At 41.8% G+C, this 24,478-nt stretch overlaps 1 protein-coding gene across 7 annotated transcripts in view; it reads left to right on the forward strand.

Annotated features, from left to right (window-relative positions):
• UPF3A (UPF3A regulator of nonsense mediated mRNA decay) overlaps window positions 1–24,478 on the forward strand; it is a 726,694-nt gene that overhangs the window by 39,615 nt on the left and 662,601 nt on the right. For all 7 annotated transcript variants that reach the window (XM_078657881.1, XM_078657879.1, XM_078657878.1 and 4 more), the window contains one exon: window positions 6,009–6,115. In XM_078657881.1, the coding sequence (XP_078514007.1) occupies window positions 6,009–6,115 (107 nt within the window). The remainder of the gene's footprint in view (window positions 1–6,008; window positions 6,116–24,478) is intronic.

A 24,478-nucleotide genomic window follows, 5' to 3' on the forward strand; every position in this document is an offset into this window, starting at 1 on the left:
GTTTTGCATTCCCCCACCTCTACTGTGGAACCTCTGCTGCCTTTTAATGAGATGTTGACAGATCCGATTATGGAGGTGTGGCAGAAGCCCTTTTCTGCCCCTGCAGTTTCTAGGTCAGTGGCTAGGCATTACAAGCCTGCTCCTGGTGATGCAGCCTTTCTTTCTGCCCATCCTTCTCCAGAAAGCTTGGCAGTTCAGCCTCCTTGTTCCACACAGTCTGCTAGCACTTTCCCTACTACCCCGGGGGATAGAGACTCGAAGAAACTTGAACAGTCGGCCAAAAAGGTGTTCTCCTCAGCAAGTATGGATCTTAAATCTACAAACGCTACATGTTTGCTAGGGAGGTATATTCATGCACTGATGGATACAGTCAAGCAAAAAGCTCCGAAGTTGCCTGATGATGATCGTGTTTACTTTTTGGAGGCACTATCAGACACCGAAGCAGCAGCCCGTCAAGTTATTCAGTCGGGTCTGGTCACGGCGGACTCGGGTGCCCGGGTGATGGGCTCTTTGATTACCACCAGGAGACATGCATGGCTTAGGTCTTCATGTTTCTCTTCTTGTGTACAAGCTGCTCTACCCTTCGCTGGATCAAGACTGTTTGGGGCAAAGGCGGATTCTGCACTGCAGTGTTTCAAGGACAGTAGGGCTACTGCAAGATCCATGGGCCTGCAGTCCCAGCCTAATTGCTATGTTTACAAAAGGTATCGAGGCTTGGGAAAGTGGCTTCCTTTTGAGGCCGTCAACAGTCACAGGAGCAACAACAGCAGAATCCTTTGTACAAGTCATACAGAGGGAAGTGTAGGGGCCGTCTGCGTGTCCCTTTTCCTACAAGATTGGAAATCGGTTACTTTGGACCGTTGGGTTTTGAATCTTGTGGAAAATGGGTACACCCTACCTTTGAAAGAGTTCCCACCTCCTTACCCTCCATGCCAGGGATGGTGTTCAGAGGACCATTTGCTGCTTTTACAGCAGGAGGTTCTGTCCTTGTTGCAGAAAGGTGCAATAGAGGTGGTTCCAGAGCGGGAAAAGTGTCTGGGATGCTACTCCTGGTCTTTCTTGATTCCCAAGAAGGACGGTCGGTTGAGACCGATCCTGGACCTCAGGGCTTTTAATTTTTACCTCAAGTAGGAGAAATTCATGATGCTGACCCTAGCTCAGGTTCTTCTAGTGCTGCAGCAGGAAGACTGGATGGTGTTGATCGACTTGCGTATTTCCACATCCCTATTCTCAAATCGCATCGGAAGCATCTCCGGTTTACGGTAGGGTCTCAACATGTTCGCTTCCTGCATACTGTTGGTCAACCATGCATGCTGGCACATGAGGGCACCCCCTTGGTGCCTCCGCAGGCAGTGGTATCAGCACAACGGAGATCTCAGGGAGATAGTCAGGAACTCAAGAGACACTGCAGCGGAGCTGGCTTGTTGGAGTATGTTGGCCAACCAGTCTCAAGGACGGCCTTTTCAACCTCCTCCACTGGTGGCCACAGTAATCATGGATGCCTCCACTCTAGGGTGGATTGCTCATCTGGGGGATCCGGAGATCAAGGGTCTTTGGTCTCCGGAGGAAAGGTTGCTTCACATCAACTTTCTGGAATTGCGGGCAATACGTTGGGCTCTCAAGGCCTTTCTTCCCTCCCTTCGTGGTCAGTCAATTCAAGTCCTGACGGACAACACTACCGCAATGTGGTACATAAACAAACAGGGAGGAATAGGGTTGTATCGTCTCTGCAGAGTGGTCTCTACGACTCTGGTCCTGGGCTCAGGGCCATCAGATTTCTGTGTTTCCAAATCATCTGTCCAGGGTGCTAAATGTGCGTGCGGAAGGTCTCAGTTGGCAATACCCAGCTGACCACGAGTGGAGGCTTCACCCACAGGTGATTCGCTGCTTCTTCAAGTTGTGGGGGGTCTCCTCGGGTGGACCTGTTTGCCACTTGAGAGAACGCACACTGCCTGTCATTCTGCAGTCTTCAGTATCCGATGCAGGGCGTTGGGGACGCTTTTCATTTGGATTGCAGCTTGCAACTCTACGCGTTTCCACCCATACCCTTGATTCCTCTGGTTCTGGGGAAGATTCGCTAAAACCATGCCCAAGTTATATTGATCGCCCAGGATTGGCCAAGAAGGGTGTGGTACACAGATCATCTTCACCTCTCATCACACCCTCTGCACCGTCTCCCTCTCAGGGCAGACCTCCTCTCGCAGGGGCAGGTTCTACACTCCCACCTCCAGAGCCTGCACCTTCATGCCTGGAGATTGAACGGGGCAATCTGAGTTTTTTCTCTCTCCCACCAGATGTGGTGGATGTTATTTTATCATCAAGGAGGCATCAAATCTATTTATTCCTCTAAGTGGTCCAAGTTTGTGAAATGATGCGGAGAGAGGTCCAGTGGTCCAAGTTTGTGAAATGATGTGGAGAGAGGTCCATTAATCCTTTGAAGGCCTATTTATCTGATGTACTTGGTTTCTTTCTTTCTTTAGCTCAGCAGGGTTGTGCTGCGGACACGGTAAAGGGTTATTTGTCAGCCTTGTCGGCTTTCCTCTGTTTCCTGGACCAGCCGTCTTTTTTTAAGTCCCCCATTGTTATGAGGTTCATTAAGGGCCTCACCAATTGGTTTCCCCCTACTCTCTTCATTATGCCTCAGTGGGATTTGCATCTGGTACTTGGGTTCTCCTTTTGAGGCTCTTCATAGTTGCCCTGATCGCTATTACCTCAGCCAGTAGGATAAGTGAGCTGCAGGCTCTTAGTTCTAAACCTCAATTTTTAAATATTCATTGAGAAAATATGGTTCTCTGGACCAGGGCTGCTTTCCGACCTAAGGTGGCCACTTCTTTCCATCTAGTGTAATTGGTTACCTTGCCTACCTTCTATCCTCCCCCTCACCTTTCCAAGGAGGAGGAGAATCAGTTTTTACTTGGACAGAACCAGGGACTTCATACTGGACGACCAGCTATTTGTTGGTTTTGTTACGAAGAGGAAGGGCAAAGGCGTCCACAAAAGAATGCTATCCAGGTGGATCATCTTGTGCATCAAGATTTGCTATGTCCTGGCCAAGAAGGAGCCTCCTGAAGGTATCAGAGCTCATTCTACTAGAGCAAAGTCTTCCACATCTGCTTTGGCTAGAGGTGTTCCTGTAGTGGACATTTTTAAGGCTGCAACATCGGCCTCCCTCCATACCTTCGCGAAGTATTATTGTTTTGATTCTGAGGCGAGGAGAGATGGCCATTTTGCAAGTTCCGTGCTGCAGGACTTTTTGGTATGAGTAGGTGGATACCCTCCTCCAGGAGCGGGTCAGCTGTGGGATTCAATTCAAAAGGTGAGGAATCCACAGGCAGATGTATCCATCAAAAGAACAAGTTACTTACCTTCGGTAGTGCTTTTTCTGGTGGATACATTATCTGCCTATGGATTCCTCACTGACACACCCTCCTCCCCGTTTTTCACCTTCGAATACCGAAAAAAGTTTTTAATTATTTGACATGGTTGTTTTCTTTGTATTTTACTTGCCATGCTGTTGATTGTTAGGAAATGCTTTGTTTCTGTAGCTTTTCCTCTTTAGCTTTATATTGTGTATATACGTGTATATATTGTAGACTACGTATATTCCAATTGTATTGTCGGCCCACCCGTTCGCTCCGAAGGAACCGACGTCAGCACTCTGATGAAGTCTGCTATGGCTCCAATGGCATAATACTGAGTCGCGAGCGCAGCCTTGCCATTGTGACGTCCCCGTAGACGTCGGAGAACTAAGAAAAAGTTTCCGTAAAATGCTGGCACATGGGTAATTCAGAAGGTGAGGAATCAACAGGCAAATACTGTATCCACCAGAAAAAGCATTACCGAAGGTAAGTGACTTGTTCATTAGGTATAATAGTGCTTAACTAGCTAAGACAGTAAAGCAAGGGTTTAATCAAGGTAGCTTGACTAACCAAATGATAAGGGGTCATATAAGGGCAGCTGTGCATGAAAAGGCAGTTGAGGTGTCTGAAGGGGCTACAACTGCCTAAGGGCTCAACGTCTGTTGTTCAATTGTTGACAACATTTTAAAATGGCCACTCCTATTTTATGCCATAATCCATAGCCAAAGGCCTAAAATGGTGGCCAACGCACACGCACGGTGCATCGCCGGCCGCTAAGGTATCTTATATTTCCCCACTCTCTATCGAGAACTGATGTGTGATCGGTGCGGACATATAGGAAGAGCGTTCTGCACTGAAGTAGGGTGAAGGAAGATCCAGTCACTCGGTGCAGCCGCTAGGTATGCGTATGCTGTACCAAGGTTCTGCCGATGAAGTTGGAGGCACCTGAGTGGGAGCTTGGAATATGCGCGTCACATCGGGCGCCCGAAGTTGCCCAGGAGGTCTTGCTGAAGCGAGGGTGCACGCTGCTGCAGGAGGAGCTGCGTGTGACCTGAGGCCTACATACGCAGAGGCGTGAGGAGCTCCAGGTGAACCTGGCCTGTTGGGAAAGTCAAAAGACGCCGTAAACGGTCATACCTCTGGGGCTCCAAAAAATTGGCGATAAACTATGAAATTAGTGGGATTACCAATATTGTAGTGTATGTAACAGAATTTGAAATAAAATCCTATATATGAAAAAAAAATCAGAGCACAAGGTTATAATAAACCATGGATAAAACTCCACAGGAGTAGATGCCAGTAGGGCAAATGTAGAGGAATACATATGCCCCCCTTAAATGGGGTGTTGTTGAAACACACAACCACACACCTTAAGCTGAAATGAACAGTTCTTATCTTGTGAGCAGCAGCAACAAAAGAAGGAAGACGGCTGCATGTTGATGGACTATATACTTTACTGGAATGTTTAAAAGGTCTTAATTCTTTCCATTGTCGCTGCTATGAACAGGCAATAAAAGGAGATATGCACAATGTTAGCCTCCGTGTCATGACATAAAATCTATGACACTCGTTCATGACCATTATCACTTATAAAAACAAAAAAAGAAATTGGGTCTATTACTTAAAAAACTTTAAACATAAGGGGCGTGGTTTTAGCTTATTATGTTGTATTTAAAAACTAGCGCAATAAATAAAGATGTTAAAACAACACAAAAAGTATTACACATTAGTCTACAATTAAGACATTTAGAATTGTTGTGAATCTCCCTTTGTTAACAATATTCCAGAACCTTGTAGTATCTTTCATCTGGCATTCCTTAACAAGGTTCTCCCACACCTCTTTCTTAGCCTCGAGTTTCCTGTATTAAACAGCCTACTTATATTCTTGCCTGGCCTTTTTACCCTTAATTTATCTCTGGGCTTACTGCTGAACGCCTATTGTACCCAGCCGTAAAGTGATGTCCATAATATGGTCCATAAATACATTTACTTTAATCACAAAATACTTGTTTGTCCAAGTCACCATTAAATGCTTACTTGAAATGGGAATTAAAACTGCTAAAAAAAACTGTCTGTGCGCAGCCGGCACAGTGGCTTAAAGATCAGCATTGAGAGGTTGCACTTAGGAATAGAGTGTTTTGGTCATGAATGATGGCCAAGCCCTGACCTTACAATACACTCTATGTCGAGTCATGTTTGGGTAAAGGCGTTCAGCACATGCCATGTGCTCATAGCATACTGAGTACCAGTGAAATTGGCTCTGACCTCTGTAACATTTAAACTTTTTAAGTGGCATCAACAGTTGAGTGTGTGTCTTATAACTGGTACATTTCAGTGTTTTTGTTAGGTTATGTGTCATAACCGTAATGTCCTTTCAGTCAAAGTATTTTAGGGGCATTTCTATACTTTGTTTTTAACAAACAGTATCTATCTTTTCGGTATTTATGCACTCTTGTAATTACGTTTTTTAGTGATTGTTTTGTACAGGGCTTAAAAAAAGAAGGCTCTTTTAGTTATAAGTCTCAACAACACAAATGATATTAAGCTGTTAAAAAAATTTGCAAATTCCATTTTATCAATGGTCTGTGTTTGTGCAACGTCGTTGAGTTTGACTGACTATATTGCAATTTCAATTTCCTTTTCATCTAGGTTGTCATTCGTAGACTTCCACCGAGCATAACCAAGGAGCAGCTTGAAGAGCAGTTACACCCATTACCTGCTCATGATTATTTTGAGTTTTGTGCAGCAGATCCCAGGTGAGTGGGAACATTTCTTTGATCCCTGACATGGAAATCAGTCCTAGCTTTGTGTTAGTATGTATTACATGGCGAGCTTGGGCTAATGCTCATCAGTGTTCAGCTGTTTTATGTGCAGTTCTGTAATTCTACTGAAATTGTGATATTGTCATGTGGATTCTTTGTGCTGGTCAGTCGCTAATCTGTGGGACAGACGCTTTGTGGCTCCCATATGATCTGTACTCTTCTACAGACTCACCACAAGCCTCTCTAGCATCAGTTAAATACTTACAAAATGTGCCATTTCTCTGTGTGCTACTGATAAATAAAATATTTTCCGATACTCTTTTTGGGTTTAACAGCATAAGGTTCATGAGGCCTAGTCTAGAGGGCAACTGTGTTATTTCTCCAGTTGTGGAGCTAGCAAAATTGTATTTTATTGTTTTTGTAGTTGCATTTACATAGTGCTTTCTACCTCTCATGGGTTGCTGAAACTGTTGTGTGGCGTTTTAGGCTCCGAGTGAATTTTCCCGATCCATGCCCTTATATAGGTACAATTCACATTGCCCTAATATAGGCATAGAAATCAATCCCTTATTTAGACATAGCCCATGCAGACCAAATACAGGCATCGCTACTTCCACCTGTACCAAACGTCACAATGATTTCTTGGAAAATCGGCTTAAGCAGTCAGGGACCTTCCCTTGCTTGAATATTGATTTGTCCAAGAACTCATGTACTTTACAAAGAACTACTATTCCCTAGGGGTTCTTTCCTGATGTTATTATGCCCGACTTTACGTCAAACTAGACACCTTCAAGGTATAAATATGCCTTCACTTGCTCTAGCAAGACACAGTGGTTCGGAACAGTTAGACTATCTACTTGCCCGATGCAGCTCGCTACAGCAAGTGCCGAAGGAAGCAGACCCTCCAGCTGACGCACTGATCGAGAGGCTGCATTTCTCTTGGCGAGAATCCAGCTCCAGTGTTTCCAAGCTCCCCTTGCGGGGTGTTGGGAAATCGAGTCACTAGACTGAGATACCAGACTTCCATCATTCTAAACTAAGGTATGGAGCTGATTAGAACCTAGAGAAATCTTGGGTAGATTCTTGGCAAAGAAAACGAAACCTATGCTACACAATACTTACTTCTTCCCGAGTACTGGACTTAGGTTAGGTACATTGGGGTAGGCGTATTTTAGAAGCACCAGTTAAGTAATTTTAGCCATTGCTATTTATGTATGTATTTATATATGGTTTAGAAACCATACAATGCTCTTACAGTATTATTTTATAATATTGTTCTCGCTGTACGCATTATACTTTGCAGTCTGCATTACGATTGTAGCAGTTCACTTTTCTTGCATGAGAAAGAAGACTGTTCAATAAAACCTTTTATTGAAAACGCCCGTCTCTCTATTTCTCTGCAACTCTGTAGAAACGAAGCATGCTCGAGTGACTGAGTGAAATACTTATCTATTGTTTCCACGACTCTAGAGATATATTTCTTATTCTTGGGAAACAACGTTGTCATGTTTATGCGGTTGTCAGAAACTAATCCCTTCTTGTGAATTTGAGAAAGTTTCTAGTGACCTCTGAGGTAGCTGGCACTCACTATTAAGTTTAATATATACGATAGAGACCTCGTCGACCCCAGTCCTACGTGAAATCTATAGGATTTATTAAGCCTAATGGGAATATAGGAACTACAGTACATGGCGCCCAACGTTTGGTAAGCCACTAATTTAACGCTAGATACTAAAGTAACTCAGTCGTGCTTTTCTCAGAGACCCCCTTTTTCCCGTAAAATACTCCAATAGACGTCTGGAGTGGGTAAAAGTATAAAAAATCTGCCATAACTGAGTAGGACGAAAATCCTATGTATCAGTTTTTGGTTTGTTCAACGCTGAAGGATACAGCTTTCCAAAATATTGTGCACTGTATCTTTGTTTCCTTGAAAGTTGCTCTGCAAACTTTCATTAAACCAAAATGACCGAAGACGACAACAACGCAACCGGTGGAGCTTCAGCCCTACCAGGCTTAGATGTTACAGGCTTTAATGAAGACGACCGGGATGCTATAATCATCCCAGAAAATTTAAGGAAAGCCATCACTTTAAAACTTATATCAAACGGCCTATCATCAAGAGGTGGTAGGGTAATTTTTGTGATTGAGGCACATGAATATCGTCAGACAGAGGTATTCTATTTATGGATTATCTTCCCTTCTACAAAGAAGAGGAACATCCAATGGAATACATTCCTTTCGAGGATATTGAAATTCCACTAACTTACCAAGAGCATGCGCTCTGGTTTAAAGGCGCCCTACAACATTAAAATCACATTACCAGGCTCGGTCCATTAGGTAGACCAGGAGTAACATGGCCGGTATTAGCCAGCTATACACCACATCCTGCCATTGAAGAAATAACAGTTGCAGAAATATTAGTTCAAATAAAACAACTAATAAAAATACATAGACAATTGGTTCAATATGCCATGCGGACTCTAACAGTCGAACCTCCTATAAGGATTCCACAACACACCCCTTACCAGGGGAACACAAATAAAATTACACCATAGACTGTACAATAGGTCATTGGTAAATTACCAGCAAACAGGGAACAAATTCCATTCTGGATAGCTAAAAAAATTACTCAAATTGGGGAGTATTTCCTGATACAACCCCTCATGAGAAACACCGGATTTTAACAATCTGTTTACCAATGGGCATCGCACCACACCTGGAGGACTGTGACACTTGGGGTACAGTCTTTGCTGCAATCTACACCAAACACATGGTGTTCCGTCTATGGTGGTAATACCAGACGTCCTGAAACAGATTCAAAATGAATACGGGGCAGAACCTTCTTTAAATCTAGGTATGAAATTACCGAAAGATTTCAAACAGGTCTCAACAATAATATTAGCTAATATTGAAAGTGAGGCACCATCCATGGTGATCCGCCAAAAGTTAAGAGAATTTGATGTAACTGAACAACCTCAGGAACTAGCCAGAATAATAGAGAAATCCTATGAAGAACTAGGTAGAGACAGTTTGGGTGGTAAACCAGTGAAACCTCAACTGAATGAAAGTCCTGAAAAGGTCTTTATTAAAAACACTCTCAATCTTCCTACAAAGAAGTGGGAGAACACTAAACAAACTTCTAAAGAGAAGTGTTCTCAATCCCGAGGTAGGTCTCCTCAAATTGAATGGTCTCCTGAATTTGTCAGGGAGTGCTCACATGGCGAAGACATCATTATGCCAGCCTTCTCCAATCATATTCCAATTCATAAAAAATATACTTGTGCCAGGAAATGGGCAGTAGCTCAGGCTCCTGCATTATATAAAAATCATGTAGGATGGGCTGAGGATTCTCCTCAACATAAAATCCAGTTAAAAACTCAACCAACTGCACAGCGACAGTACCCAGTTAAGCAGGAAGCTAAAAAACAGGTCAGGGAGATGTTAGATCAACTTGAATACCAAGGGGTGATTGAAACATGCACCTCGTCCATGAACAATCCTTTGTTTCCTGTCTCCAAACCAGACAATACATATCATCTTGTTTTGGATTACAGACATTTAAACTCCTGTTGCAAAACTTTTGCAGTACAAAATGCACACAGTGCAGCATTAATGAATAACATTGTGCGTAAAGAATATAAAACTACATTAGATATTTCTAACGGTTTCTTCTGTCAAAACATTGCACCGGAAAGCAGGTATTTGACCGCTTTCTCAATTAAGGGGACACATGGTCAATTCTGTCGTCTCCCCCAGGGATTCAAGAATAGTCCAGGGTTATTTTCAGCCAGAGTAACAGAGTTACTACAAACCTATGATGATGCGGCATTATCATATGTTGATGACATCTATCTAACTGATGATTTATTTTATTTATTTATAAAGTTGTATATATCGCAAACTTAATCCCGAAGGGTATCAGAGCGCTTTACACTTGAGGGAATGAGGTAACATAACAATACGAGAGTCAAATAGGGAATATACAAAAGCAATACAATAGTGCACATAGAAGACTCAAGATAGGCCTTGGCTAGGAGTATAATGTGCTATGCATTGAAACAGAATGACAAAGGGGAGCCAGTGCAATAGTAATGAACCAGAATGACGTCCTTTCTTGTAGTGTGACGGATGTGCAATAGCTGACCTCCGCTCATCTTATGAAGGTAAGAACTTGTTCATGAGGAATCCTTTTGCTTCTCATTTAAATGCAGCCTTGGAGGAGATTCTCTGGATTTCCGGTGGGAGAGACTTGGATAGGCACTTGAACAGGATGAACACCATAATAATTGGCTTCGCCTCTGAAGGGTATAAATTCAATTTCAAGAAATCAAGAATTGCCCATTTAAACGTCCTTTTTCTAGGATACGAGTTATCAAGTGAAGGCAAAAGCATGGCAGCCAACTTTCTTGAGAAATGTGCGCTGCTCCAACCTCCCAAAACGCTGAAAAACGTAGTCAATTCTAGGTTTCCTAAATTTCGGAAGAACTTTCTAAATTACGCAGAAAGGGTTACACCTCTCTACGAATTAATCAAACCTGATTTTAAAACAGTTAATTGGACTAAAAAACACAGAAATGTTACGTTCTGTACAAACAGACATGTTAGCAACAACACATTTACAGACACGCATAAACGTACGCAACCTAGTGATCCGAATCATTCCAGGAAGATGCAGATTCACGTACTTAACCTTTAATGAAGGAGAAAAAGTAACTATTGCTTATAAATCACACTTGTACACACAAGCAGAAATGAAATTCACTTCGACAGAAAAAATTCTGACAGCGGTTCAAACTGCAGTAGCAAAAGAGAGAGCCCTCACACAGGGTAAGTGCATAATGGTCGTTACTCCTATACCTGCCTTAGAGGCAGTGACAAAAGCGAGCATTCTGAATGCAAAGACTTTACGTCCGAGGTGGATACAATGGGATAATTCTCTTGCTGCAACAGACGTTGAATACGTTTTTGACCCTTATTTCAAACACAAGAATTTCTACAATACGAACTAGAATGTCCTCTGCCCACTGAGATTCTGCCTCTAGAACAGTACGGATGTATAATTTATACAGACGGATCAGCACAACCCGCAGTTGGAGGTAAACAAGCTTATAGTGCTGCGTGCACGATCGTTAAAGGTCGATGGCGCGAAGGTAAATTCGGGCCTATGGTCACTAAAACGCAGTCTCTAGGAGATTGTACAGCTCAGCAAGCTGAACTACAAGCATTCAAGATGGCGCTTGAAAATACTGATTGCGAATTCCCCACACTCATAGTGTGCGATTCCTATTATTGCATTCAATGATATACTTGCAGAACTGGATTGAAAACGATTTCAAAGATGCAAAAGGTGGCACAATTAAGCATAATTTGCTTTGGGAACAAGTAGCTCAGTTACGAAAAGAACTACAAAAAGCTCACGTGATCCATACACTGAGTCATCAACGTGATGGCGTTCATGTTTCAGGGAATTCATTGGCTGATGAAGCCGCAAAGGCAGCTGTGCAAACGAATTCCGTAGCTGCAATCACTTGTTCAAAAACAAAGATAGACGGCGAAATAATGCTAGCTGTCAATGCGACAAGCAAAGGCAGCGGTGCAGCGTTACCTCAAAACTATCCATTCGAATATTCATACATAATTGATGCAAACGCCTTCCTTTTGCTCGAATCCCTGGAGTAGGGGATAGAGTAATTCCAAACAGGAAACGTAGAGTAGCTTTGCTACATGAAGCACATTTGGGAGAGGGTCTGATGCATCAGGGGATCTCTAAATCTATACTGGTGGTCAGGGATGAATGGTCACATTCACACATTTGCAATTAATTGCCATGACTGCAACAGATATCGCAGGAGAGAATGCCGCTAGATACCTGACTACAGCGTAGCCAGCCCAGTACAGACACCATTGTTAGACAGCATTAGACTATCTACACGCAGATGTCCCTATGGACAAAGGCGGTCCCACAAATATTAAGACAAGATTCATTTGGATGTGGCCTCAGCGCTCGGCTGACGCCCGAACTGTTATAAAAGAGTTGCGAGTCATTATTGGCACATACGCAGTCGGCACGCTACATTCTGATCAGGGTCCTGCGTTTAGCTTAAAAGCTTACAAGGAGGCCAGGGCCAATCTTGGCGTTACATTGCGGTATTCTAGTCCATTCCATCCTGAGGGAAATTCGGTTGTGGAGAGAAAAAAACGGGACATAAAGCAATCTATAACAGCTAGGGTACTAGGCTCGGGTGACGGGTGGGTCAAACATTTAATAAGTGTCCAAAGTAGTCTTAAAAATCTGCCAAGAAGTTCTCTAGGGGGAATCACTCCATATGAAATCCTTTTTGGAACTAGAATGATTGTCACGGACCTTGATCATCACACTTCAGTGGTAGAACAAAAACCTTTTGATATCAAAGACCGTTTGGCTGTTTTGCAGAACTTAAATGAAACAAGAAAAGCAACACATTGCAGAAGGCAACGACCACTGAAGAAAAACCACCCGACTCAGCAAGGCCTGCCTGGATTCCAAAGATTGAGGATCTAGTCAGAGAAAAGATCACGGACAAGAAGGAATTTGGGCCTTCTTACAGGCAACCAGTACCTGTGTTAACAATCCACGGATCAAGAACAGTGTTACTGCCGCCCCTTGCTGGAAGAAAGGAGAACAGGTTCGTATCCATCGACCTGGTAAAACCACACCATGTGGCCGATCATAAGCAGTAGGCCAAGTGGACTCCAAAGATGTAGCAAACGCCCTAATCTGGCTACAATCCAAGAGGTTCAAACTGAGAAACTCATCACCTTCGAAGACTTTGAAGTAAAGAATAAAGGACTATGCAACAAAGCCATGGAACTCATACCTCTTGAGACCCAAATAACAGTTTGTCAAGATACGCCTGTCTACAATGAAATAGCATCTGACTATACTAAGATGACAAGTGATCAAGTGGTTCCAGCGATTTCAACGAATCCTGAAGCAATCCCTACAATTGACAGAACTGCCTCTGTTTTTTTTTATTAACTTTGATACGTTTTCCTAGGATCCCAGTGAACATGAAACATCGCCAGCTAAAAAAACTTTTAAAGAACAAGCAATAGAACTCTCATCAACTGGAAAAGACTCATCTGGTTTCACCATGGATTGAAGTATGGATTGTGTTGGGTGTACTTTTTCTTCTACTTTGGTTGACTCTGGTATTTACCTTGGGAATGCTGATAAATTTGAGATATAGTAAAAAGGACACAGCAAGTAAGACCATCAACTTACTCCTCAAACCACACAAATCATCCCATCGTGAACAAAGAGATTTGTCATCAGTGAACATTACAGCCGTTCCTATACCTGGTGGTATAGCTTGAGACAGAACTGACTATGACATCTTTGTTCCTGCAGAGCTGTTAAAGATTCCACACCAATTCAAGGTTTCCTTGAGTGACTTTGTTTCATCCAGCACCTTTTCTGATGATTGGGACTTTGAGACTGTTAATAATATGATGTCAGACTTTGAAATGTCTGCAAAGTTTACAAATCATGAATACTTAGAAGGTTCATCAGATTATGAACAAATGTACTGGTATAATCACTATGGTCATCATTTCTTGCATAAATCTGCAAATTCTAGAAATTTATTAAATTATAACCAATGGGAACATTGTCCGACGCCACCAAAGGATAGCTCTAAAACATTTTATGACAAATTTCCATACTTTTCAGGTTGTAATGTTTCAAATCGAGAAACATTTTACTTTAGAAATGTTAATAGAACAGGAATGAAAAGTATGTTGACAAATACAAAGCAAATTTATTCTGCGGCCTTACATGCTCAGTTGTCTACTTTAGGCTTTGACTTTTGGAAAGACAAAATTGAGCCAAAACCTGTCTGGGGCACAAAAGATTGGCAGGTGCAGGGCTTAGAAGCTTTATTTAGAGCCTGCATTATCCCAGAACAAATAATGTTTTTGAATGACACTGTTCAACAGACATCTTGTCTTGGATTAGCTAAGATAAAAGATTTAAACAAACCGTCAGTACCTACACCTCAAAGAAGTAACACTTCAGAGGGGGTGGTTGACATAAAAACGATTTTACTTAACAACAGAACAGATCGTGAGTGGAAAAAATGGTTAATCTGGCCCACAGACCCAAACAACTGTCAAGATATATTCCTGAATAAGACACAAGGGCTCACATTCACTAGGCCAGATCCAAGATATGTCCAGAGACAACATCCAGGGATAGTAACAACATACAGTGTCGGAAAACTGTGCCTTGAGTGGCTACAAAAATCTATACTAAAGGAAGTAAAACAACACTTATCTTGAATTAAAGATGGCGTTGATTTAAGGGACTTCTTACAAGAACCTGCAAAACCGCATAATACACGTTTTGTATACGCCGGTATCTATGCCATTTATAATGAAGCATGGGAAACAAAGCAAGCAGAGACTGCAGAACGAATACGAGAAATGTATCGTATTAATTTAGAGAAATCTCTCTCTATAGTTGACAATGGGTTAACGACTCTCTCATCCAGAATATATTCTTTGAACAGCATAGTATCCTCTGCCATTGACATAATAGAACAGGACTTGGTCGTGTTACAACATGGTCAGTCACAATTGCGTTCTATAATGCTTTTGGGCTGGACGTTGCAAAATCTTCGTTCTGGATATGTGCCATGGCGTCTAATCAACACCACGTCATTGTTTTCTGAATTTAACCTTACAGATAAACAAATCACTTTGGCACAGAGGGGAGCAGACTATACGGTGCTGAGCATTGAAAAACTGGAAAGATTACCATTAACTGTTTCTGCGAAACCAGCAACAGAATGGATAATACACGGTACAATCACTCTGCCTGTTACGATTTTCCATTTTCAGTATTGTTTGGAACATATACCAGCAGGCGTATATGAAAGGTTGGGTGAAGAATACATCAAGACATCCTGGGATTTACCTTATACATACAAATGTTGGAGTGGGGGAAAAGAAGTGTTTCTTAGTGGTACAAATTGCGAGAATACACTAAGCGGTTCACTCTTATGTCAGGGTATTAATTTACACTGGGCCTGCGATGGTTCCTCGGACAACTTATACTGCCACCTGAAAGGTTCTCCGGCTGCAGTGATAGATCCAATTTTTAGACACCTTTCTAATGGAAGTTACATTATGTTGAATGATCACAGCTGTTGTGGCATGTTGCCAGGAACCACCTATCTCGTAACTGTGTCAGCCAGGGTCACTTGCTGTATGCTAGTATTGTTTCCCAAAACCAAGACAGACCGGGAGTCACCATTATGGCCTTCACTGAACATTTCTTCTAAATGAATTGATACTTTAAGCTGAATGAAAGCCATTCTTTTACAAAAAACCTGTGCCACTGACCTTGGCCAAAGAGATGTATGATCTGCAGGTTGAAAGGACTTCTGCAGAGATGCATGCCCTTTTATCGACAAACTGCCCTATACATTTCTCAGAAATGTTAGGTCGTATCCTAAACATGTCTGATACGAGTGGTATTGTACAAGTATTTAAGAGGATTTTTTCGGGACTGTTAGCACCCTTTGAAGCAGTCCTAGGCATATTTCCAAACTTATTGGATTCTGTGTTTGGCGGCCTGCCTCTCGTTTTGGGACTCGTAGCAGGGATACTATTTTTGCTCCTTCTGCTTCGATATGGCAAGCCAAGCCACCATCGATACCCATATCACCTTGGAGAACACCCTCCTGGCAATGAAGTGTCATGAGCGCATGATACAAATACTGGGCTTGACTCGTTTAAGAGATTTGAATACCACGTGGTTTCTATCATTCCGACCAATCCGGCAAGATTGCATCTTACATGTTCTACAATGCCTGCTATGTGGATAAGAATGCTTGCTAGACATCTGTCTGACACTCCCATCAGTCCTGCCAACGGAAGTTGATGCCTAGCTTGAACCGGTAACGGCTCATGCACTGTGTTGTCCCCAGCGACTACCAATCCTGATGACGGCATTCGTTGAGATCTCACAGACGCACACTGCAGACGGTGAGATACGTGGAGCAACAGGTACCATCTACTTCGAACATTGCTAATGCGGCTGACGCTGACGGCGATGCTTCTCATCTATGTGCGGTTATATGCTTAACGAGGTAGTCCAACTTTCACCTACAGTAGTAGACAAATTCTTTACCAGCTTAGAAAATTTTATGTTTTCTCCAAATAATGACACTGACTTTTGAAGTTAGCACACAGTGTTCTGTGAGACTCTGAATTCGACCTTCACTTTCCAAAACAAACTTCTAACTTTAGAACTCTATTTTCTATAATTTGATTTCTTTTTTCTCCAAAATTGAACTTTTTTCGGCACAAAGTTATCTGCTTAAAGTAGAACTATTCCGAAAGAACAAGAATTCTTTGAATACTTCCAAGAGACAATATTTGACCTTGTCCACAACCAAACAATTTATGTATTCTGTCATGGAATGGTCTCGACTTTTTCTAATGTATTTAAGAGCCATTTCATAAATGTGTTTTCATGATTCATTCGAATAGCGTTTTTTTAAATGTCATCTATATGCTTTGAATGAAACATTGCTTTTAAATGCGTACAGCACAAATGCTCTTTTGGTGTACAAACCATTTTGAATGCATTTTTATGTATTTTGGGTGGGGTTTTCAACACATCATGTTTAGATATGTTTTATGTGTTTTAGAACTTAGTAATGTCGTACATAATAAAGTGGAGTTGGTGTTGTATGGCGTTTTAGGCTCCGAGTGAATTTTCTCGATTCATGTCCTTATATAGGTACAATTCACATTTCCCTACCATAGGCATAGACATCAATCACTTATTTAGACATAGCCCATGCAGACCAAATACAGGCATGGCTACTTCCACCCGTACCAAATGTCACAACGATTTCTTGGAAAATCGGCTTAAGCAGTCAAGGACCTTCCCTTGCTTGAATATTGATTTGTCCAAGAACTTTACAAAGAACTACTATTCCCTAGGGGTTCTTTCCTGACGTTATTATGCGCGACTTTACGTCAAACTAGACACCTTCAAGGTATAAATATGCCTTCACTTGCTCTAGCAAGACACGGTGGTTCGGAGCAGTTCAACTATCTACAGCAAGTGCTGACGGAAGCGGACCCTCGAGCTGACCCACTGATCAAGACGCTGCATTTCTCTCGGCGAGAATCCAGCTTCAGTGTTTCCAAGCTCCCCTTGCGGGGTGTTGGGAAATCAAATTCCTAGACTGAGATACCAGACTTCCTTCATTCTAAACTAAGGTATGGAGCTGATTAGAACCTAGAGAAATCTTGGATAGATTCTTGGCACAGAAAACTAAACCTATGCTACACAATACTTACTTCTTCCCGCGTACTAGACTTAGGTTAGGTACATTGGGGTAGGCGTATTTTAGAAGCACCAGTTGAGTAATTTTAGCCATTGTTATTTATGTATGTATTTATATATGGTTTAGAAACCATACAATGCCCTTACAGTATTATTTTATAATATTGTTCTCGCTGTATGCATTATACTTTGCAGACTGCATTACGATTGTAGCAGTTCACTTTTCTTGCATGAGAAAGAAGACTGTTCAATAAAACCTTTTATTGAAAACACCCGTCTCTCTATTTCTCTGCAACTCTGTAGAAACGAAGCATGCATGAGTGACTGAGTGAAATACTTATCTATTGTTTTCACGATTCTAGAGATATATTTCTTATTCTTGGGAAACAAAGTTGTCATGTTTATGCGGTTGTCAGAAACTAATCCCTTCTTGTGAATTTGAGAAAGTTTCTAGTGACCTCTGAGGTAGCGGGCACTCACTATTAACTTTAATATATACAATAGAGACCTAGTCGACCCCAGTCCTACGTCAAATCTATAGGATTTATTATTCCAATGCGCTGAGCCTAATGGGAATATAGGAACTACAGTACATGGCGCCCAACGTTTGGTAAGCCACTAATTTAACGCTAGATACTAAAGTAACTCAGTCGTGCTTTTCTCAGAGACCCCCTTTTTCCCGTAAAATACTCCAATAGACGTCTGGAGTGGGTAAAAGTATAAAAAATCTGCCATAACTGAGTAGGACGAAAATCCTATGTATCAGTTTTTGGTTTGTTCAACGCTGAAGGATACAGCTTTCCAAAATATTGTGCACCGTATCTTTGTTTCCTTGAAAGTTGCTTTGCAAACTTTCATTAAACCAAAATGACCGAAGACGACAACAACGCAACCGGTGGAGCTTCAGCCCTACCAGGCTTAGATGTTACAGGCTTTAATGAAGACGACCGGGATGCTATAATCATCCCAGAAAATTTAAGGAAAGCCATCACTATAAAACTTATAACAAACGGCCTATCATCAAGAGGTGGTAGGGTAATTTTTGTGAGTGAGGCACATGAATATCGTCAGACAGAGGTATTCTATTCATGGATTATCTTCCCTTCTACAAAGAAGAGGAACATCCAACGGAATACATTCCTTTCGAGGATATTGAAATTCCACTAACTTACCAAGAGCATGCGCTCTGGTTTAAAGGCGCCCTACAACATCAAAATCACATTACCAGGCTCGGTCCACTAGGTAGACCAGGAGTAACATGGCCAGTGTTAGCCAGCTATACACCACATCCTGCCATTGAAGAAATAACAGTTGCAGAAATATTAGTTCAAATAAAACAACTAATAGAAATACATAGACAATTGGTTCAATATGCCATGCGGACTCTAACAGTCGAACCTCCTATAAGGATTCCACAACACACCCCTTACCAGGGGAACACAAATAAAATTACACCATAGACTATACAATCAGTCATTGGTAAATTACCAGCAAACAGGGAACAAATTCCATTCTGGATAGCTAAAAAAATTACTCAAATTGGGGAGTATTTCCTGATACTACCCCTCATGAGAAACACCGGATTTTAACAATCTGTTTACCAATGGGGATCGCACCACACCTGGAGGACTGTGACACTTGGGGTACAGTCTTTGCTGCAATCTACACCAAACACATGGTGTTCCGTCTATGGTGGTAATACCAGATGTCCTAAAACAGATTCAAAATGAATACGGGGCAGAACCTGCTTTAAATCTAGGTATGAAATTACCGAAAGATTTCAAACAGGTCTCAACAATAATATTAGCTAATATTAAAGGTGAAGCAGCATCCATGGTGATCCGCCAAAAGTTAAGAGAATTTGATGTAACTGAACAACCTCAGGAACTAGCCAGAATAATAGAGAAATCCTATGAAGAACTAGGTAGAGACAGTTTGGGTGGTAAACCAGTGAAACCCCAACTGAATGAAAGTCCTGAAAAGGTCTTTATTAAAAACACTCTCAATCTTCCTACAAAGAAGTGGGAGAACACTAAACAAACTTCTAAAGAGAAGCGTTCTCAATCCCGAGGTAGGTCTCCTCAAAAGGAGCCGTCTGAAAGGAGGTATAACCTCAGGAACAGGGATAATTTGAGAAAACCTGATAGATATCAAGATACTGATACTCGTTCCTCTCGTACCTTTCAGACTTCATCACAGAAATCCAAATGAAGAGGACGATCAGAACACAAGGAAGAACTCGTGAAGTCCAAAGACGATCAACACGTTCCAAAAAATAAGAAAACCCAATTCACCAAAAAGAAGGTAGCAGGTATAAAAATCAGACATGCCGAGGATCATGGGGACACAACTCAAAAACGGGGAGTGGGCTCAGACAAAGTTGGACAGCGCAGCAGAAGTAACCGTAGCTCGCAAGATCTTGTATGATCATCTGGAGACAGTGGACCTGAATGAGTACATCCAGGTAGAAACTGCTGATACCAGGGTTAGTGTCCCACACAAGTTATATGAAGTAACACTCCGGATGGAGGGGGATATAACTAGAAAAATAAGAGCACTCTTTTGGGAGAAGCACTCTAAGGGTTATGACATTCTTCTAGCTGAACAAGACTGTTCACCTGAATTTGTCAGGGAGTGCTCACATGGCGAAGACATCATTATGCCAGCCTTCGCCAATCATATTCCAATTCATAAAAAATATACTTGTGCCAGGAAATGGGCAGTAGCTCAGGCACCTGCATTATATAAAAATCATGTAGGATGGGCTGAGGATTCTCCTCAACATAAAATCCAGTTAAAAACTCAACCAACTGCACAGAAGCAGTACCCAGTTAAGCAGGAAGCTAAAAAACAGGTCAGGCAGATCTTAGATCAACTTGAATACCAAGGGTCGATTGAAACATGCACCTCGTCCATGAACAATCCTTTGTTTCCTGTCCCCAAACCAGACAATACATATCATCTTGTTTTGGATTACAGACATTTAAACTCCTGTTGCAAAACTTTTGCAGTACAAAATGCACACAGTGCAGCATTAATGAATAACATTGTGCGTAAAGAATATAAAACTACATTAGATATTTCTAACGGTTTCTTCTGTCAAAACATTGCACCGGAAAGCAGGTATTTGACCGCTTTCTCAATTATGGGGACACAACGTCAATTCTGTTGTCTCCCCCAGGGATTCAAGAATAGTCCAGGGTTATTTTCAGCCAGAGTAACAGAGTTACTACAAACCTATAATGATGAGGAATTATCATATGTTGATGATATCTATCTAACAGACGATTTATTTATTTATTTCATTTATTTTATTTATTTTATTTATTTTATTTATTTATAACGTTTTATATAGCGCAAACTTAATCCCGAAGGTTATCAGAGCACTTTACACTTGAGGGAATGAGGTAACATAACAGTACGAGAGTCAAATAGGGAATATACAAAAGCAATACAATAGTGCACATAGAAGACTCAAGATAGGCCTTGGCTAGGAGTATAATGTGCTATGCATTGAAACAGAATGACAAAGGGGAGCCAGTGCAATAGTAATGAACCAGAATGACGTCCTTTCTTGTAGTGTGACGGATGTGCAATAGCTGACCTCCGCTCATCTTATGAAGGTAAGAACTTGTTCATGAGGAATCCTTTTGCTTCTCATTTGAATGCAGCCTTGGAGGAGATTCTCTGGATTTCCGGTGGGAGAGACTTGGATAGGCACTTGAACAGGATGAACACCATAATAATTAGCTTCGCCTCTGAAGGGTATAGATTCAATTTCAAGAAATCAAGAATTGCCCATTTAAACGTTCTTTTTCTAGGATACGAGTTATCAAGTGAACGCAAAAGCCTGGCAGCCAACTTTCTTGAGAAATGTGCGCTGCTCCAACCTCCAAAAACGCTGAAAAACTGAGTCAATTCTAGGTTTCCTAAATTTCGGAAGAACTTTCTAAATTACGCAGAAAGGGTTACACCTCTCTACGAATTAATCAAACCCGATTTTAAAACAGGTAATTGGAATCAAAAACACACAGAAATTTTACGTTCTGTACAAACAGACATGTTAGGAACAACACATCTACAGACATGCGTAAACGTACGCAACCTAGTGATCCGAATCATTCCAGGAAGATGCGGATTCACGTACTTAACCTTTAATGAAGGAGTAAAAGTACCTATTGCTTATAAATCACACTTGTACACACAAGCAGAAATGAAATTCACTTCGACAGAAAAAATTCTGACAGCGGTTCAAACTGCAGTAGCAAAAGAGAGAGCCCTCGCACAGGGTAAGTGCATAATGGTCGTTACTCCTATACCTGCCTTAGAGGCAGTGACAAAAGCGAGCATTCTGAATGCAAAGGCTTTACGTCCGAGGTGGATACAATGGGATAATTCTCTTGCTGCAACAGACGTTGAATACGTTTTTGACCCTTATTTCAAACACAAGAATTTCTACAATACGAACTAGAATGTCCTCTGCCCACTGAGATTCTGCCTCTAGAACAGTACGGATGTATAATTTATACAGACGGATCAGCACAACCCGCAGTTGGAGGTAAACAAGCTTATAGTGCTGCGTGCACGATCGTTAAAGGTCGATGGCGCGAAGGTAAATTCGGGCCTATGGTCACTAAAACGCAGTCTCTAGGAGATTGTACAGCTCAGCAAGCTGAACTACAAGCATTCAAGATGGCGCTTGAAAATACTGATTGCGAATTCCCCACACTCATAGTGTGTGATTCCTATTATTGCATTCAATGATATACTTGCAGAACTGGATTGAAAACGATTTCAAAGATGCAAAAGGTGGCACAATTAAGCATAAGTTGCTTTGGGAACAAGTAGCTCAGTTACGAAAAGAACTACAAAAAGCTCACGTGATCCATACACTGAGTCATCAACGTGATGGCGTTCATGTTTCAGGGAATTCATTGGCTGATGAAGCCGCAAAGGCAGCTGTGCAAATGAATTCCGTAGCTGCAATCACTTGTTCAAAAACGAAGATAGACGGCGAAATAATGCTAGCTGTCAATGCGACAAGCAAAGGCAGCGGTGCAGCGTTACCTCAAAACTATCCACTCGAATATTCATACATAATTGATGCAAACTCCGTTCCTTTTGCTCGAATCCCTGGAGTAGGGGATAGAGTAATTCCAAACAGGAAACGTAGAGTAGCTTTGCTACATGAAGCACATTTGGGAGAGGGTCTGATGCATCTGGGGATCTCTAAATCTATACTAGAATTAAAAGAGACGTACTGGTGGCCAGGGATGAATGGTCACATTTACACATTTGCAATTAAGTGCCATGACTGCAACAGATATCGCAGGCGAGAATGCCGCCAGATACCTGACTACAGTGTAGCCAGCCCAGTACAGACACCATTGTTAGACAGCATTAGACTATCTACACGCAGATGTCCCTATGGACAAAGGCGGTCCCACAAATATTAAGACAAGATTCATTTGGATGTGGCCTCAGCGCTCGGCTGACGCCCAAACTGTTATAAAAGAGTTGCGAGTCTTTATTGGCACATACGTAGTCGGCACGCTACATTCTGATCAGGGTCCTGCATTTAGCTTAAAAGCTTACAAGGAGGCCATGGCCAATCTTGGCGTTGCATTGCGGTATTCTAGTCCATTCCATCCTGAGGGAAATTTGGTTGTGGAGAGAAAAAAACGGGACATAAAGCAATCTATAACAGCTAGGGTACTATGCTCGGGTGACGGGTGGGTCAAACATCTAATAAGTGTCCAACGTAGTCTTAACAATCTGCCAAGAAGTTCTCTAGGGGGAATCTCTCCATATGAAATCCTTTTTGGAACTAGAATGATTGTCAAGGACCTAGATCGTCACACTTCAGTGGTAGAACAAAAACCTTTTGATATCAAAGACCGTTTGGCTGTTTTGCAGGACTTAAATTAAACAAGAAAAGCAACACATTGCAGAAGCCAACGACCACTGAAGAAAAACCACCCGTCTCAGCAAGGCCTGCCTGGATTCCAAAGATTGAGGATCTAGTCAGAGAAAGATCACGGACAAGAAGGAATTTGGGCCTTCTTACAGACAACCAGTACCTGTGTTAACAATCCACGGATCGAGAACAGTGTTACTGCCGCCCCTTGCTGGAAGAAAGGAGAACAGGTTCGTATCCATCGACCTGGTAAAACCACACCATGTGGCCGATCATAAGCAGTAGGCCAAGTGGACTCCAAAGATGTAGCAGACGCCCTAATCTGGCTACAATCCAAGAGGTTCAAACTGAGAAACTCATCACCTTTGAAGACTTTGAAGTAAAGAATAAAGGACTATGCAACAAAGCCATGGAACTCATACCTCTTGAGACCCAAATAACAGTTTGTCAAGATACGCCTGTCTACAATAAAATAGCATCTGACTACACTAAGATGACAAGTGATCAAGTGGTTCCAGTGATTTCAACGAATCCTGAAGCAATCCCTACAATTGACAGAACTGCCTCTGTTTTTTTTATTAACTTTGATACGTTTTCCGAGGATCCCAGTGAACATGAAACATCGCCAGCTAAAAAAACTTTTAAAGAACAAGCAACAGAACGGTTTCATCAACTGGAAAAGACTTATCTGGTTTCACCATGGATTGAAGTATGGATTGTGTTGGGTGTACTTTTTCTTCTACTTTGGTTGACTCAGGTATTTACCTTGGGAATGCTGATAAATTTGAAATATAGTAAAAAGGACACAGCAAGTAAGAACATCAACTTACTCCTCAAACCACACAAATCATCCCATCGTGAACAAAGAGATTTGTCATCAGTGAACATCACAGCCGTTCCTATACCTGGTGGTATAGCTTGAGACAGAACTGATTTAATGACATCTTTGTTCCTGCAGAGCTGTTGAAGATTCCACACCAATTCAAGGTTTCCTTGAGTGACTTTGTTTCATCCAGCACCTTTTCTGATGATTGGGACTTTGAGACTGTTAATAATATGATGTCAGACTTTGAAATGTCTGCAAAGTTTACAAATC

Source organism: Lissotriton helveticus, chromosome 8 (assembly GCF_964261635.1).
Source record: "Lissotriton helveticus chromosome 8, aLisHel1.1, whole genome shotgun sequence".
NCBI classification, from domain to species: Eukaryota; Metazoa; Chordata; class Amphibia; order Caudata; family Salamandridae; genus Lissotriton; species Lissotriton helveticus.